Here is a 16,364-nt window from a genome sequence, read left to right on the forward strand (position 1 = left end):
AAGATTCAATATCAATGAAATCTGAAAATATTAATATTTTGGATAAATTCATTAAAAACTATAATACAATATACATAACACTAGAAACATTTGATCACAACTCATTTACAGTTTTTCCTCAATTGCTAACACACTATAACTGATTTATTTGGCACAATTTTCAAACCATTCATAAAGTTCTCAAAACAAATACACGTTTCTCAAAACTTTTAACATTTCACCTGTTTGCACGTTCCAATTTGCTCAGTGTTTTCTGCAAAATCCTACAAAAAAACGCCATAATTTTGCACAGGTTTAACCATGTTCTCATTCAGAAAAAAAAAAAACACACACACAATATATCTACCTCGAGAATCACGAACACAACTCAAACAGCACACATTTATCTATGTGTGAATATTACAGTTTTTCCTCAATTGCTAAAACTATTTCTGAAAACTTGCTCCATTTTCTGAAAACTTTAAACAAAACCTCATCTTCAAGCACTATTGACGAAACCTCTTGACTCCTTTCGCAAAAATGAAACTTTCACCTCTAAACAGTTTTACCGGTGTTCAAAATCAAACACTCTCCAATCATAAACAAAGTGATCAAAATGATATACATGATCAAGCAGTCAGTAAACAATACATCACAAAAATAGAAAACACATTGTTCAAAACTTTGTTCTCAGGGAGAGGTACATTTTTTCTCTCAAAACAAATTTCGGTAACACTTTAGAATAAGGTTCCATTAGTTAATGTTAGTTAATGTATTAATTAACATGAACAAACAATGAATAATACATTTATTACTGTATTTATTCATCTTCGTTAATGTTAGTTAATGAAAATAAAGTTATTCATTGTTAGTTCATGGTTCACAGTGCATTAACTAATGTTAACAAGCACAACTTTTGATTTAAATAATGCATTAGTAAATGTTGAAATTAACATGAACTAAGACTTATAAATGCTGTAGAAGGATTGTTCTTGCTTAGTTCATGTTAACGAAAGTAGTTAACTAACATTAACTAATGGAACCTTATTCTAAAGTGTTACCCAAATTTCATATTTTTACGTCATTGTCTTTTGATGAACGAAAACATGTTCTATCATAGTACCTCAAAATTGATCAGAAATTACTATTATTCTTTAAAAAAAATTGTTCTTCCTCCTCCTTATACCACAGGCTAAATCCATGGCTTGCAGCACTTTACTCTGGCATAGGGTTATCATATACAGTACTTTTAATCTCCAAGAGGAGAAAAACTCCTCAATCGGATTCAGGAAAGGCAAGTCCTTTATGGAGGGAGGTACACGTTCTTAAACGGCCCACTGATGTTAAACCATTCCCTTACCTGAGCAGCTCGGTGGAAACTGACATTTTCCCAAACTATCACATGTGTGGGAATGGGATTCTCATTTAGCTCTTGACCCTGCTGCTATTGAACCTGCTGCTAAAATAAAATCTCTCTTAGATTGGCAATAAATCTTAGAAGGTGCTGGGTGTTCTATGGCCCAAGTGTAACATGGTGATGTAAAACACCACAGTTGCTGATAGCAGCACAGATTGTGACATTGCCACCTCATTGACCAGGACTTCAACAATGTTCCACTGTCCAATCATGTTTCGGCCTCTGCTTCTCCAAAGATGAAGTCATGGGGTCTGTCCAAGGATTCCTAGTCAAATATTGCATGTGTAGGAATACAATATACTGTATTTAGAATTTTTTTAAGTCGTACAGTGCTTTACTGTAGAGTACAATTAGGCAGACTGCATGTACAAAACATAATGTCATTCACATAGTATGTGTTAGTACCGTAGACAATCTCGATTACAGTAAATGTTTCTGAATGTACACTTGGATCCCTGGTTTAGAGCAAGGGTGTCAAACCCAATTCCTGGATGGCCACAGCCCTGCGGAGTTTAGCCATCCATCCATCATCTTCCGCTTATCCAGACTTCCCTCTCCCTAGCCACTTCTTCCAGCTCTTCCGGGGGGACCCCGAGGCGTTCCCAGGCCAGCCGGGAGACATAGTCCCTCCAGTGTGTCCTAGGTCTTCCCCGGAGCCTCCTGCCGGTGAGACGTGCCTGGAACACTTCCCTGGGAAGGCGTCCAGGAGGCATCCAAAATAGATGCCTGAGCCACCTCAGCTGGCTCCTCTCGATGTGAAGGAGCAACGGCTCTACTCTGAGCTCCTCCCGAGTGACCGAGCTTTTCACCCTATCTCTAAGGGAGCGCCCAGCCACCCGACGGAGAAAGCTAATTTCGGCCGCCTGTATCCGGGATCTTGTCCTTTCAGTCATGACCCACAGCTCATGACCATAGGTGAGAGTAGGAACGTAGATTGACCGGTAAATCGAGAGCTTTGCCTTACAGCTCAGCTCCTCCTTCACCACAACAGACTGGTACAGCGACCACATTACTGCAGAAGCTCCATCCTTCCCTCACTCGTGAACAAACCCCAAGAAACCTGAACTCCTCCACTTGAGGCAGGAACTCTCCACCAACCTGAAGTGGGCAATCCACCCTTTTCCAACTGAGAACCATGGCCTTGGACTTGGAGGTGCTGATTCTCATCCCAGCCGCTTCACACTCGGCTGTAAACTCTTAGTCTGGCCCGTCACCAAGGACCTGTTTGCCTTGGGAGACCCTACCAGGAGCATTTAGCCCCAGACAACATAGCTCCCAGGATCATTAGAGTACTCAAGCCTCTCCGCCACGATAAGGTGACAGTTCACAGAGAGGAAAAAGCTTCAACCCTAATTGAACACACCTGATTCAGCTAAACAAGTCAGGGCTGGAACTAATCTCTGCGGGGCTCCGGCCATCCAGGAATTGAGTTTGACACCCCTGTACTAGAGTTTTTCTGAAAAGTCCAAGTGAGATCTGGTAATTGTGTTTTAGCATGTGAAATGGTTTAAGGTACCGACAACAGACTGCACAATCAGCTAAGTGAGTTCAGACAACTGAGAACTTTGTTCAGCCAATGGGTTTTAGTGTTTTAGCAATTGAGAAAAACTGTAAGTAGCAAAACTGATGACACACAGGATGATGTAAAAAGGAGCACAGGTCAGTATGTGATTCAGAAGATGAATCCTACTGTTGGGAGACAAAGATGAAGAGAAGGGGAAAAGAAAAATGAAGGGAACGGGGTCAAAGTACATTTATTCCTGATGAAATCCACAGCGCTGTACAGCTGTAGTTGAAAATGTTCTTGTGCATGAGGACAGCTCATCTACAGGCTTTCAATACTATTTACATATAAAATATAATGACGGAACAGTAGCAGTACTTCAGACGAAAGAACTTTTACTTTTTATATATATGTACAGTAAATACTGAAGCATAAGTTGTATATCCTCAATCTTATAACCGCTGAACTGACTGAAGTCAAATACTTACATGTACTGTATTTTTGCAGAACAAAGAGATGACTCTCTGTTATGCAATTATTTGTTATTTGAGATTGAATAGTTTTGAGTGGAGAGCTTAATTTTGACCTGAAAACAGGACGTATGGGGTCAGAAGTTATGGATATGTATTCAGAGTTTTCGAGAAAGGAGTCACAATTTCCAGAAATGTTTTTAAGCAATCGAGAAAAACTGTACTGTATGCTCTCTTTACAGTAGTGTAATGACAGTAAGTGTTTCTTAAAGTTTTTTGCTGAATTGTACTGGATCAGCACTCCGGACACATCTATTTATGCCGTATACTGTAGCATTCATTGACTAGCATTGACTCCCAAAAGGAGGTTTTTGTAACAGTGTTTTAAATTGATCTCATTAGGTTTCTCTAGGCAGGAAAATAGTCTGTGTATTTGACAGGTTTGTGTATCATCTGAGGCCAAAGTTTGAGTCTGACAAAAGAAAACATGTTTTTGACTAAAGTATTTGATTTTGACCTGGAGGTTTGAAGTATGCACAAGTTGGTGTGTAGTTTTGAGATTCTATGTATAGTTGTGAGAAAATGGTGAATTGGCAATCGAGAAAAACTGTAGGGTTCACACAGGGCAGACACACCTTGATTCAGACAGGTAGGGTTACAAAGGTGATTTTTATGCACAGAAAATGTTATCATAACCAATTTAAATGGTTATAAGATTCGAGACTGACAAACCAGGATACACTTTTCATCATATAATGGTAAACTGATATTTGACATGAAACAGCACTGATAATTTCCAACGCCAATGAACGATCTGTTCTCCAGTCTTCACTGGTATTTCCCAGTATATGCTCTGCATTATAAAGCTGGGTCAATTTGGCCACAGTTACATAACTGCTGTCTACTTGCATTGAACTCTTGCAGCTCGTCTTTCCCTAATCTCTTCTGCTTGATTATTCCTTTTCTCTCTCTCTTTCTAAACTCCTCCCTGACGCATTCAAGCTGGGGACACAGACAAGGTTTCTTATGCACACACATACACACACATGCTTCCGATGGGGAAGGCTGAGAAACCCCGTCTGTCCCTCAGGGGAATGAAGGGGATTTGAGACGAGAGAATCACGCCGTACTGTCACACAAACACTATGCAGCTGCACCTATTCTACATCATTTACCAGGTTCATGCATTTCAATCAAATCTGGGTTAAACACAGTTTTTGAATCAAATATCTCTTCACGGGAATTGTGACTAAGCAATAACATTGCTGTAATGACACATTCTGTCAGTTACCATTGCACACAGTCATTTGGAGATGATTGCATGAAAGGACTGTCCAAGACCGGGTTCCAGTTGGTATTATATTTGGGAATGGTGTATAAAAACGTGCTTCTGCAAACAAATGCTAATGTACTATTTACTATGCAGTGGTAATAAGTGACATGCTGTCCAAACATATTTGGACTCATTCATTCCTCTGCACATTAGCATTCTGCACCTGCTGCATCCCAAATACAACACTAAAATTTGCCAGTTCTTATGAGATTCTATCCATAGAGATTATATATTGCTAAAGCAGTCAAATAACATATAAGAAACACTTTTTTTTTTTTGTGCTTGTTTTCCTTTTGCTATATTTAGGTCACATTAAAATGACTCATGGCTTCATAATTTATCTTTTTTTGTGAGTTTCAAATGCTATTTATGTAAACATGGTGTACATTCCCACGGAGTCTGACTTTCAATCTTAAAATATGAGAATTGTCATGAAAATATGAATTAATGAATACTAAATTTGAATTGAATGTTTGGAAAAAATATTAAATAAGTATAGAAATTTTGATAAGATAATCTTATCAAAACTCGCTAATATTTATTATATTGATATATTCACATATTAATATACTGTAATATGTATTAATATTTATAAGCCTGCGTGAATTTTATATATATATATATATATATATATATATATAAATTTTTTCTACAAATAAAAAATATAAACCAATAAAAGAAATATCATCAATAAAATAGTAAACAAACTAAACACAAAACATATTTAACTATTTATTAATTTATTTATTTTTATTTATTTTTTTCAGTTGATGAGAACTATTTTAACAGTTATTCCACAAAATACTGTCTTAAATATGTTTTCAGTTTTTAATTTTATCACTGGTGAAATGAAAAGGAAAAAAAAATTTTTTTTTTTTTTTTTTTTTTTTTTTTTTTTCAGTTTTTGCATTCCAAAGCTTAACTACCTTACATAGCACTTCACCAACATGGTTTGCCATCAAACCTGCAGTCCTCAGACAGTCAACATTATCTACATGTGACTAATCATAAATACACTTATAATCTGTTTTGGCATAAAACATTACTTTGATCATCACATGAACACATTCTCAGGAGAGTTCATGCTGGGCAGTTGTTGGCTGAAAGAATATGAAGACAAACCACAAAAACAGACTGTGTTTCAGAGATGCAATCAGTCCTAGTGTATTTAACTGACCTTGATTAACTAAGACTGGTTTCAGGGAGGACAACTGAAATAAGAGACGGTCTGATAAACACCTGAATTGAATCCATTCAGAAACTAGAGCATGGACAGATAAACTCTTCCACAGAAGTAGTTGCAGTTGAACTCCAAGAGAAACCACTGTTTGCTCTTTGATCAGATCAGCTGCCATTAGAAACAGTTGTGGGTGATGAATGTGAGTAGTTTATTACATCACAAGGTAATACAATGGGTGAGTTAAACAGAGATAGCGATGTGAGAGTAAACACTAAATTAATCTGAGTGACATCTCTAGTATACAATACCGTTCTGATATCTCTGGAAAAAGATATGCAAGTTTTCTCAAGAGACTCAAATCTACCTGTGTAATAGTGGCAAAGATAAAGGAGTGTCCTCTTGGTGTTTTCTCTGCTATTGTCCTGGGACAAATATTATTAGAAACTGATGGTTAAAAAAAACTCTTAGTGTACAGATCAAGGTTTGTTATTATTAGCAGCAGATGGGCAGATTTATTTTCCAGTTTAAATGGCAGATTATTCAGATTAATTTATGGAATTGGAAAATGTAGGTGTAATGCACATGAAATTTGCATTTGTCCCAAGTGAAACTGAGGAGAGAAAAGCTTAACATGGTTTAATATGGTTATGAAGCCAACTATTTGTGGGATTTACTGTTAAATATAATTGAGACTGCTGTGAATGTGTGTATTCAGTATTTGTTAGAACCTCAGACAATGCATAGATTAGGAAATAGCCTTCCTTTGTTCTGTTCTAATAGAAAATATAATATTTTACTATTGGGGAAATACTCAAAGTAACCTGTCAGACCAAACACTCTGTAATCCAACATGAGGAACCTAATGTTAGTATAAATTTGGGTCTAGCACCCTCTGGTGGCCAAACAGCGACAACCAACTAAGTATTTTTGAACTAAAGCAGTCAAAATGAGGCGCCTAGAAAGAGTCTGTGGTAAGTGTGTTGGTAAACTAATCTTATTTTTCAGTAAGCTATGCAAACTAAAGGTAGTTAATAAGAAAAGATAAAGTAGATGAGCAAATATATTCAACAACCAGACAGTCATGAGCCAGATTTATGATTTGAGGAAGCTTCTGAACTGTAATTTTATCAAAGACCGACTGAGGGCGCTGTCGACTGGAGAGCTCAGTCGCGTCTGATGAAGTGGTTCAGCACACAGTTTATCATTTTACTTTAATTTTTGGGAGTGTACATATTGAAACATTACACTCATGAGCTGAAGGCAGTTTTCCCAGTACCGACAGCCTCAGAGCGACCATGTGAGCAGTGAGATTTCTCCATATAGTCTATAACCTTAGGCTACCAGTATAATAGTGAATATTTCTCAAGGTAGGTGTATCATTAAATTCTCTATATAGCTTATTAAGCATTAAAAATACAAGGACTGAACATAAGTTGACCTTGTTTGGCGTGGGCTTGTGTTTTCACATAATTGTCACATAAAATTGAATCCATAAAACGGCTAATGATGATAAAATCAGTGCAATGAAGCAGCAAAAAATACAATACCTCAAATTATTGTTTATAAATCTATTATAAATATTATATAGCTGTGCCTGTGTAGTTTTATTGTAATAAAAATTACATTTTACAAAAGTACAAAATTGCCATAAAATCCACAAGATTTAGCCAGTACTAATGGTGTAAATTAGGTATAAGGGTCAAAGACGTTAAGATGTCCGCGTCAAGAAAAATGTACAAAAGTGATTTTGTGTCTATAGAAAGCACATTAAATGTAAGTAAAATGTCTACTTTTAAGGTTTTAAATAAGTTTTTGGAGAATAAAATGTCAAAATTTGGTTGAAATAATGTTACATTGTCATTCAGTGTAACACAATATTTATGCAAAAATTCAAACAACATGCTTATTCTGACATGTACATATTAAAATATCTAAATGAATAATGGAGCATACTAAATTTTATTGTGTTTTAAACTAGTAAAACATTCTTACTGACAAATGATAGTGGCAAATGTTAAAAGTGTAAAATTACAACTTATTAGTATGTGGTGTGAATATGTATAATATGAATATGGTGTGTGGTGTGTTATTTTTTGAAAAGATAAACAAAAACAAAATTGCAATTAAATTAAACAGAAAACTTTTTGCATTTTTTTGGGGGGGGGGGGGGACTACAACAGTTTAAAGCAGTATTACACTTTTTTTATGGTTAAACACTTTTTCGTCTTTGACCCATAAACAAAAACATATATTTGTCTGATATTTGAGACTTAAGACTTCCCAGTGTGACTACTAGCCCCAGTCTGGGATATTCAGCAGCAGGCTCGTCTTTAAAGATGAAAAATAACTAACCCTTTGTGAAGCCAACACACTCTCATGGCAATTCATAACTATTTTACATTTTAGAGAATTGGCGTCACTCAGTTCATTGGACCATCATGCATTTTTTTATTTATTATTATTATTAATTTTTTTTGTTTGTTTGTACGAATCATATTATACAAATTAATACAAAATCACCACCTCATAAAATCATTATCCTCATGATTTTTTCAATCACAAGGGCTGAATTTGGTTATTTGAGGTGTGATATGAAAGATATAAAATTTAACAGCTCATAAAAATGTTTTATGAATAGAAAATCAATACCATAGCACATAGCTTACGGGCTAATAGGTAAGAATTTGTGAAAACACTGTCTATATAGTATGTTTATGTCAGTCCAGTGTGTAAATAGGATCTGACTCTTCTCTCATTTCAGATATAACGTTGCAGCCCTTGTAGCCAAACATTACATCAAATCACTTGATGATTTCTTTTAGTGGGAAATGATGAAATGTCAGACAGCAGATAAGAAGGATGTTTTTAATGTATATTCTGACATGCCAAGAGTTGTAGTTTTTTTCAGAATCTAATGTAATATTTCCCACATATATACTCAAAAGAACAAAGAGAAGAGTTCAGAAAAAAAAAAAAACAGATGTGGACACAATTGTAATTGAATTATGCGAGTGGGAGTTAAATGGTGTATAATTATGATGTGAGCAACTTACGAAAGACACAATTTAAATTTTCAGAGCCAACAATACTCAAAACAAGTCACCATTCAAACATCATTTTACACAACATAGCCAATCGCCAAAATAATAACAGTTTAACAGCATTATCAAATCTTTTCAACCCGCGCGACATTGCATTTCCCTCCATTTAAACTCCTTGTAAAAGACATACATGGTAGAAAATAATTAACAATACATTTATACAAAACATTACCATTAGTACGTTAATACCACATGACCAAATGTTCTCATGATTGGACATTTGAGTAGCCCTCGCTGGTTTGATCCTGAGATCACTGTCATTAAGGCAGCATTCATTTCCTCCAGACTACAGCAGATAGCAGCTTACAAAAAGAGGAGGTCATAGTCTAAAGACCATTCAGCTCCTCTTCTTTACACTGAAACTTTCCATATACATCACACGACGAACAAGCAGACCGTTTCTCTTTAAATGATCAAGGATTTTGTTTTGTTCCCGTGGCAACACTGTTTGCAAGCATGCAGTTAATGTTGTACTTTCTTCATTATTCATCACATACTGACCTATATACTTCTAATATAAACATACTGCACTATATTACACAGCTAAACGTATATATTAACAGATGCACTGGCACTCAGAAAATGAAAGAAAACACTAAGAACATAATTGTTTCATTATGAAATCAGCCCTTTCTGCTGGTTGGAACTGATGAATATGATAACAAAGGGGCAATCTAAAAACCCTAACTACTTCTAAAAGCATTATCAATTTTCCTTCTTAAAAAGGAACCCCGCCGAAAACATTTTGGGCCAGTTTTGAGTAGCAGTTGGGCGGGTTTTGTTGCGAAAACCTGGCAACCCTACCTCTCTGGTAGAATCAACATGAGGAAATTGTTTCACTGTTTGGCTTGAACCATCAGTGTGGGTCAGTGATGGAGGGCATGTTTGAGAACAATTCTGGCTCTTGCATTCGAAAGGCAAAAAAAAAAAAAACAGGTGGCATAGAGAGAGTAAGATAAGAAAAAAAAAATTGGTAGGTATTATATTCGAATGTTACCATACTGTTGACATAAGACAAGTATTGACAACAGAGAACAACAGGACAGGAATGCTTGAAGGAGAAATCAGCTTTTGGCAACCATAAAGGAAATAAATATTGTCTTACTTGGCAGCATTATAAACCACAGTGTAAAATAAAGACAGAAGGCTTGCGGCTGTTTTTTTTTTTCTTCTTCTTCTTCTTATAGAACAATGTTGGTTCATTGAATAAGTCACAACATTCAATGACAAACAGAAGTCAACAATGGTAAAAGTACTGCTCAGTCATCAAATGTGCATGTCCACCCCACACTGAGTTCGGAGAATTGCACTATAATTGGAAAAAGTTTTAATTCCGCCTTTCATTGCGCATTAATTATTTGTCTGACTTGAACACAAACAATGCATCTGCTTGGCAACCTCATTTTCTAAATCGCGTGAAAAAACGGCAGTGCTCTCTCTCTTGCACAGTGACGCGGCTTATTTTATCATCCGATAAAGACAAAATCCAAAAAAGGTTGGCCATGGAGAGTCTTCGGTCTAAAATTGACCGTTCAAATATATTTTAACATTTAAAATGACTACGAGAAAATAGACACCAACTCTGTTTTTTGGTCTGTACACTGACATATGACAACAGCAGTGTTATGTCTTTCTCCGTTCTGTTTCTCAGGCTCGTCTCCAAAGCCATCTTCACACGACAGCTGATTCTGTCTCTTTTGAGCGCAGTAACTGTGAAGGCTCTGAGTAACAGTGGCACAGTATGAATATGTGAAGCACACCACAGTGATTCACCTTTCAAGGCTCTCTCTCTTTAGAACGCGAATGCTCTTCATGTGCTTCTGACATACCTCTTTCATTTCTATTAGGAGCACATGGGTCTCGCAGACTCCAAAAATCAACCCGCTGAATTTATGGGAACATTTCAATTGTTATTGCACCTCGTGGCGCAAGCCAGCTGTGATGATCAAATGAATTCTTCACACGAAGCGCTTGTCTTCCTCTCTGAAAAACTATTTACATAACGTAATAGCAGCCCTTCTCCAGAGTGCAACCTAAACTGGCAGCCTTAAGTGGCGGCGCAGTCTGAGGGCAAAGTGAGCCGGACCGCCCCTCCACCCCCTGTAGAAGCAGAAAAGGCTGCTGAGCTAGGTCCATTGGCCTCCATAGTGAAGAGCTTGCAGGCTCGTGGAGGGACGTAGTCTGGGGCGGGAACGGTGGCGTTGGCGGCAGTGGCAGGAGCCTCTCTTTCGGGGCTGGAGGCGTGAGAGGAGCAGGGCGAGTTGGTGGGACTGAGCTGAACGGCTGTGGTGTCCTGCATAGTGTGTTCGCTGGTCTCAATCTCAAACGCCGCCCCTCCACTCAACCCCCCTCCGCCCCGACCCATGAATCCCAAACCGCCGCCACCTTTAGACCGTCGAGAGCTCTGAGGCGGAGGCAAGCGACTGCAGATGCAGCAAGCCCCGAAGAAGGAGAACGCCACAAGCAGGAGTATAGGTCCGATGATGATTGGGGGATTGCTAGAGGGCACAAGCGTGCTGAAGGCGAAGGCGCCTACTAAGGTGATGTTGATGCCTGCCAACATAATGCACAATCCACATGCACAGCAGAGGGCTGGAGAAGGCAGACCCTGAGGACGGGATTTCCGCTTCTTGCGGGTCTGCGTTTCCTTTTTAGGCACTGATGTGCTAGCATTCTGTTCACTGCAAACCATATTGGTGAGGGTCATGGTTAAAGAGTTGCTGCCACAACCCCACTCACACCTGTTGTGTCCTCATCAGCAAATTGTAGAAAATGACCATTGCTTCTTCATTAGTGCTTGCTTCACTCACTGTGGATGTTACCTGTAGTACAGAAACAAAGAGTAAGTGTCATACTTTATAGTAAACTGCAGGTATTATAGAAATTTACCATAACACCATAAAAAGCATTACAAGATGCCATTCAGTTGAGTTATTATTAAAGTTGTCCTCTCCAGCAACTGGGGTCAATAATAACAGAGCACATGAAGCCAAAACACCATCAGGGTAACACATTTAACAATAAATGATTTTAATAAACATTAACTTAATCACATCAATTGCAATATCAATTCTCCACTGATAATAGGATAAGAGAAAACAAATCTATTACATGAAATCTAAACAAATGTGATTGCTTCCACTGGGAATTCTGGGAATGCCCCATACTTTTTACTTAGAAAAATATTACAGAATAATATTGTGTATGTGTGAATAGATAGATAATAATAATTTAATATAGATAATAATAATAATAATATTAGCAATAGTTGCTGTAAATTCTGTTTTTTTCATCATCAGTCACAGACAGAAATTACATTTTAAAATATATTTAAATAGAAAACAGTCATTTTTAAGTATAATACTTATCAATGGTACTGTTGTTTTCTATTTTATACACTAATGGTAGTGCAATCTTTAATAAAAATATAACAATCAATTTTTCCCTAATTAATTTTTACATTTGTTACAGTATCTTGTAACAAAATAACTAAGGTAGCCTAACTGCCAGGCAAGTAATGACAGTAAATTAGTCAAAAGTCATGACACTCGGAAATGTTTTTAATTTATAGTCACCATTTGCCCTTATATGCAACTGTAGCCTAATTCACAACACCAAGGTCACATTTTAGCCTACTTTCTGAAGCAAACTTAAGAAGCTAATCATTTCACACAATACCAGTTTCAATCATATTGTGTCATCAGCAGTGTAAAATGAGTTAGTAAAATGCGTAGGTACTAATGGGAGCAGTGAGCATCAATGCAGGTTTCACCCCTACCGGATGTAATAGCCCATGAGATGAGACACTTAAATGTGGTCAAAGACGACAGCTTATACAGATAAATATAAATATGGTGCTTTGAGCCATATTAACACATGCAGTGATTTAGAAATATTGTCAGCGTCTCTTTATGAACAAGAAAAGGGCTTACCGCTTAGTCGACGTCCAGAGGAATTACACAGGCTTGCTTGACGGAGGTCTCCGGGTACGTGTGCGAACCCTGTTGTTTAAGTCGAAAAAAAATAAATACGTCCTAAAAAATACGATGTCTTTCACGCGGGTTTCGCTGCTCGGATCAACACGGCTGTCACTCAATACACGTCAGTCGCGCTCCACGCGCTGGATTCGAGACTCAGATTCTGAGTGACAGGGTTTCTATGAACAAACGACTATTTTTCTTTAACAAAACCAAATGATACTAAGCATTAAGTGGTGTAATCTTTTCCGTTCGTGTTGGCAGTAACAGGTTGCACAGAAGCCCGTGTGTTGATCGGTGGTGTGAATGAGCGGGTGGGCTTGTGTTCATTGGGTGTGTAGAGAGGAGGGACCCTCTCTCTCATCTTCAGCTCTGTGCATTATGCACAGCTCCCAGCGCATCTTTACGATAGCAGGCTAAAATACTCCACTCCAAAAAAACAAAACAGCACAAACAGTTAAACCTTTACATATATAACTGCCAAAATACAATAATTAAGCACTATGTGTTTTGCAAGAAATTATTTTCCTGTAAACTGTGTAAATAGTTATGCAGTACTGTAAATTATTATCCTGTAAATATTATGCTACAATTATTATATGTAAATATTTGCAAATGAACATTTAAACATTGTATCTCCCCTTACAAAAGTACCATTATAACAATAATTTCTGTCAAATTCATTAATTGTTATTTTATGTTGTTGACTAGTAATATGCCGTTGTTTTATTTCAGAAACCAACAGTAGGCTATCTGCCGTAGGCCTATGATTGACACATTCATCTCCTCCAGAAACATGCACTCACAGCAAACATCAATGACTTTTCTGAGACACCAAAACATTGTGCAGCATAGATTTAAATTCCTGAAGAAATGGGAAGTAACCTACAAGTGAAAATATTAACATTTTGTGATTTTATATATATATATATATATATGTAATAATTCAATATTACAGGATTTTTAACTAGGCTATGGAAACTTTTTGAGGCGGTCACTTTCAACTTGTAATTTGTTAGTTTAGTGAAATCATACGCCGAAGTCTAATCCAGATATACAGTAGATATTCACATATGAATAACTATGCAAATGCACAGTCAACTTCCTCTCGAGTGTTCACGGACCATTTTTTTTCAATATGGCGGATGGCATACATATAGCAAAAAGCTGCTAATAAGGCATCCATGTACAGAGCTGGGTATTACCTACTAATTGTAGTCCAATACTGATTCCAAATTACATGACAAAACATTGCTGTTAGTAACGTAATCCACTGAATTTAGGTAATACAATACTTTTACTTTTGACCTAACTGATTTATCACACTGATTTAAAAAGAATAACCGTGTTAATATAGTATGAACGTTTATTCCATTTGTTTTAATTAACAACATAAAGTGCACTGAACATTATATTACTTCTGGGGTTCATGAATTTAATATGAAGCTAATAATTAAGTAAATCATAAAAATGTAAAATTAAAATAATTTTGAAATAACCTCAAACAAATTTAATAATTCAAATAAAAATTGTGTTCGTAGTTGATGCGATGTTGAAACACTTAAAACCTGAAATGATATCTGTATATTTATTATATTTATATTTTTCTACCCAGCTCTGTCTATGTATTTATATATATTGTTAGAAACAATATGCAGTGACTATGGTTTCCATGGTAAATATTATGTGAAGGTCAGGGACTGTACTTCGCAAAAAGAGCCTCAAACAAGCAATCATATAACAGATCTATTTTAATGACAAGTTTAATAGAAAAAAATAAATATATAGACACTACTAGAGATACTACTGTTTTTTATTGAAATATATACGTACTGTATATAGTGTACTTACAACAGTACAGGCCATCAGCAGTTCACTATATCACAGTATCGCCTCTGTATAAGCGCGTAGTTTATATGAATCATTATACATTTTTGGGGTGAATCGCATTCATCATGAAGTTATTTTTCCTGGTTGTTTGAAACTTCTCTCTAGTGCTGTTGTGCGAGACGCCCAGTACAATGGTGTATAATTCAGTCATTAGTGTACGTCAGAGCTCTTGGCAACAGCGGGCAGTGTCTCTCTTCATTGTCGCCATGCAAGGACACTGCATATTCAGCCGTAGTGTGTCACTGATGGTCTGCGTAGGATGCACAATGATTCTGTGCCGTGCACGTTACATGTTCATACATGAATCATTAATAGTGCTGCAAAAGGACTACAGTAAATCCCTAAGCTTGTCAGAGAGTAGGGTATAGGCTAATCAGGAAAACATGTCTTTATTTGTGTGTGGCATGACATGACACTAAAGCTGTTGGAAATAAGACTGTTTATGTAATAATTTCAGTTTCCTAGGTTTTATTCACTGGGTTCACAGTAGGAAAGGATTATAGTTGAGCAATCCCAGATAACACACATGTACATCTCCAAGATGCCTGTTAAAGAGCATTCATCTGGAAAGCATCTGTTGTGTTCACTTAAATGAGCACTTAACTGTATCCTGATGACTCTTTGTGCAAAAAAAAAAAAAAAAACTCTCTTCTCCTGGGCTTTTGCCATTTCTTAAATCTCTCCATGTTCCAGCTTGTTCTATTCTAGATGATGTTCGCAACTTTGAATTGCTAGCACTTCTCGTGTTATTGCCTCCTTAAGATGAATCACTTATTGTATTCCTCAACTGTTCATCTGCTAATGAATCTTAAGTTTTACATGCATCTTAACTTATTAAAATCTTAAAGACAAAGACTGAAGTTTTCTAAATGAGTATTGACAGGAATACGTGACAGGAAAACTTTTAGAGACATATTACAGATGTGCAAATGCTTAAAAGAATCTCCTAAATCATCTAAAAAAAAAAAAGAGTAATAAGAATGTTAATAATTCAGAAATCAATTCAAAACTAACAGATAACCACAAATGCAAACCATCATGAGCACATGGTGTGAAAACTCTTACAGTGCTTGCAGTTCATCCAAAAAAATGAAAATTCTTTCATGTTGCTCTAAAAAAAAATTCCTGGTAGAACTCAAAAGGAGATAATTTGAAAATTTTCTTCCATAGAAAAAATCTATTTTTTTCCATAAATTCACTCTAAAAAAATAAAGGGTCTTTATTGGAATGTTTCAATGAAGAAACTATAATATTTATGGAGCCTTTCCCATTCACAAAATTTATTTAGCTTATTCAGTGTTTTAATACATTAATTAGGCCTTGGAATTCTCCTTATAATTCATTGTATAAACTCATTAATAATGGTAACAAGTAATACATCATTATACTTACATATTCATTGTTACATCTCGAGAAAATATAATGGATTAAAACACATGACAGGCAACCAATTTCAGATTTGGAAATTAACTAGGAATCTTCAAACATTATAATGCATTTTAACTTTGGTTAA

General features: G+C 36.4%; 1 protein-coding gene across 1 annotated transcript; it reads right to left on the reverse strand.

Moving 5' to 3' along the window:
• Positions 1-8,734: 8,734 nt before the first annotated feature.
• On the reverse strand, positions 8,735-13,269 carry LOC127950632 (transmembrane protein 275-like). The gene is made up of 2 exons (XM_052547791.1): positions 12,917-13,269; positions 8,735-11,806 (listed from the first exon to the last, which is right to left on the reverse strand). The coding sequence occupies exon 2, from the start codon at positions 11,689-11,691 to the stop codon at positions 11,032-11,034; it is 660 nt and encodes a 219-aa protein (XP_052403751.1). The 5' UTR covers positions 11,692-11,806; positions 12,917-13,269; the 3' UTR covers positions 8,735-11,031.
• Positions 13,270-16,364: the final 3,095 nt, after the last annotated feature.

The sequence above is a fragment of the Carassius gibelio genome, chromosome B2, assembly GCF_023724105.1.
Source record: "Carassius gibelio isolate Cgi1373 ecotype wild population from Czech Republic chromosome B2, carGib1.2-hapl.c, whole genome shotgun sequence".
NCBI classification, from domain to species: Eukaryota; Metazoa; Chordata; class Actinopteri; order Cypriniformes; family Cyprinidae; genus Carassius; species Carassius gibelio.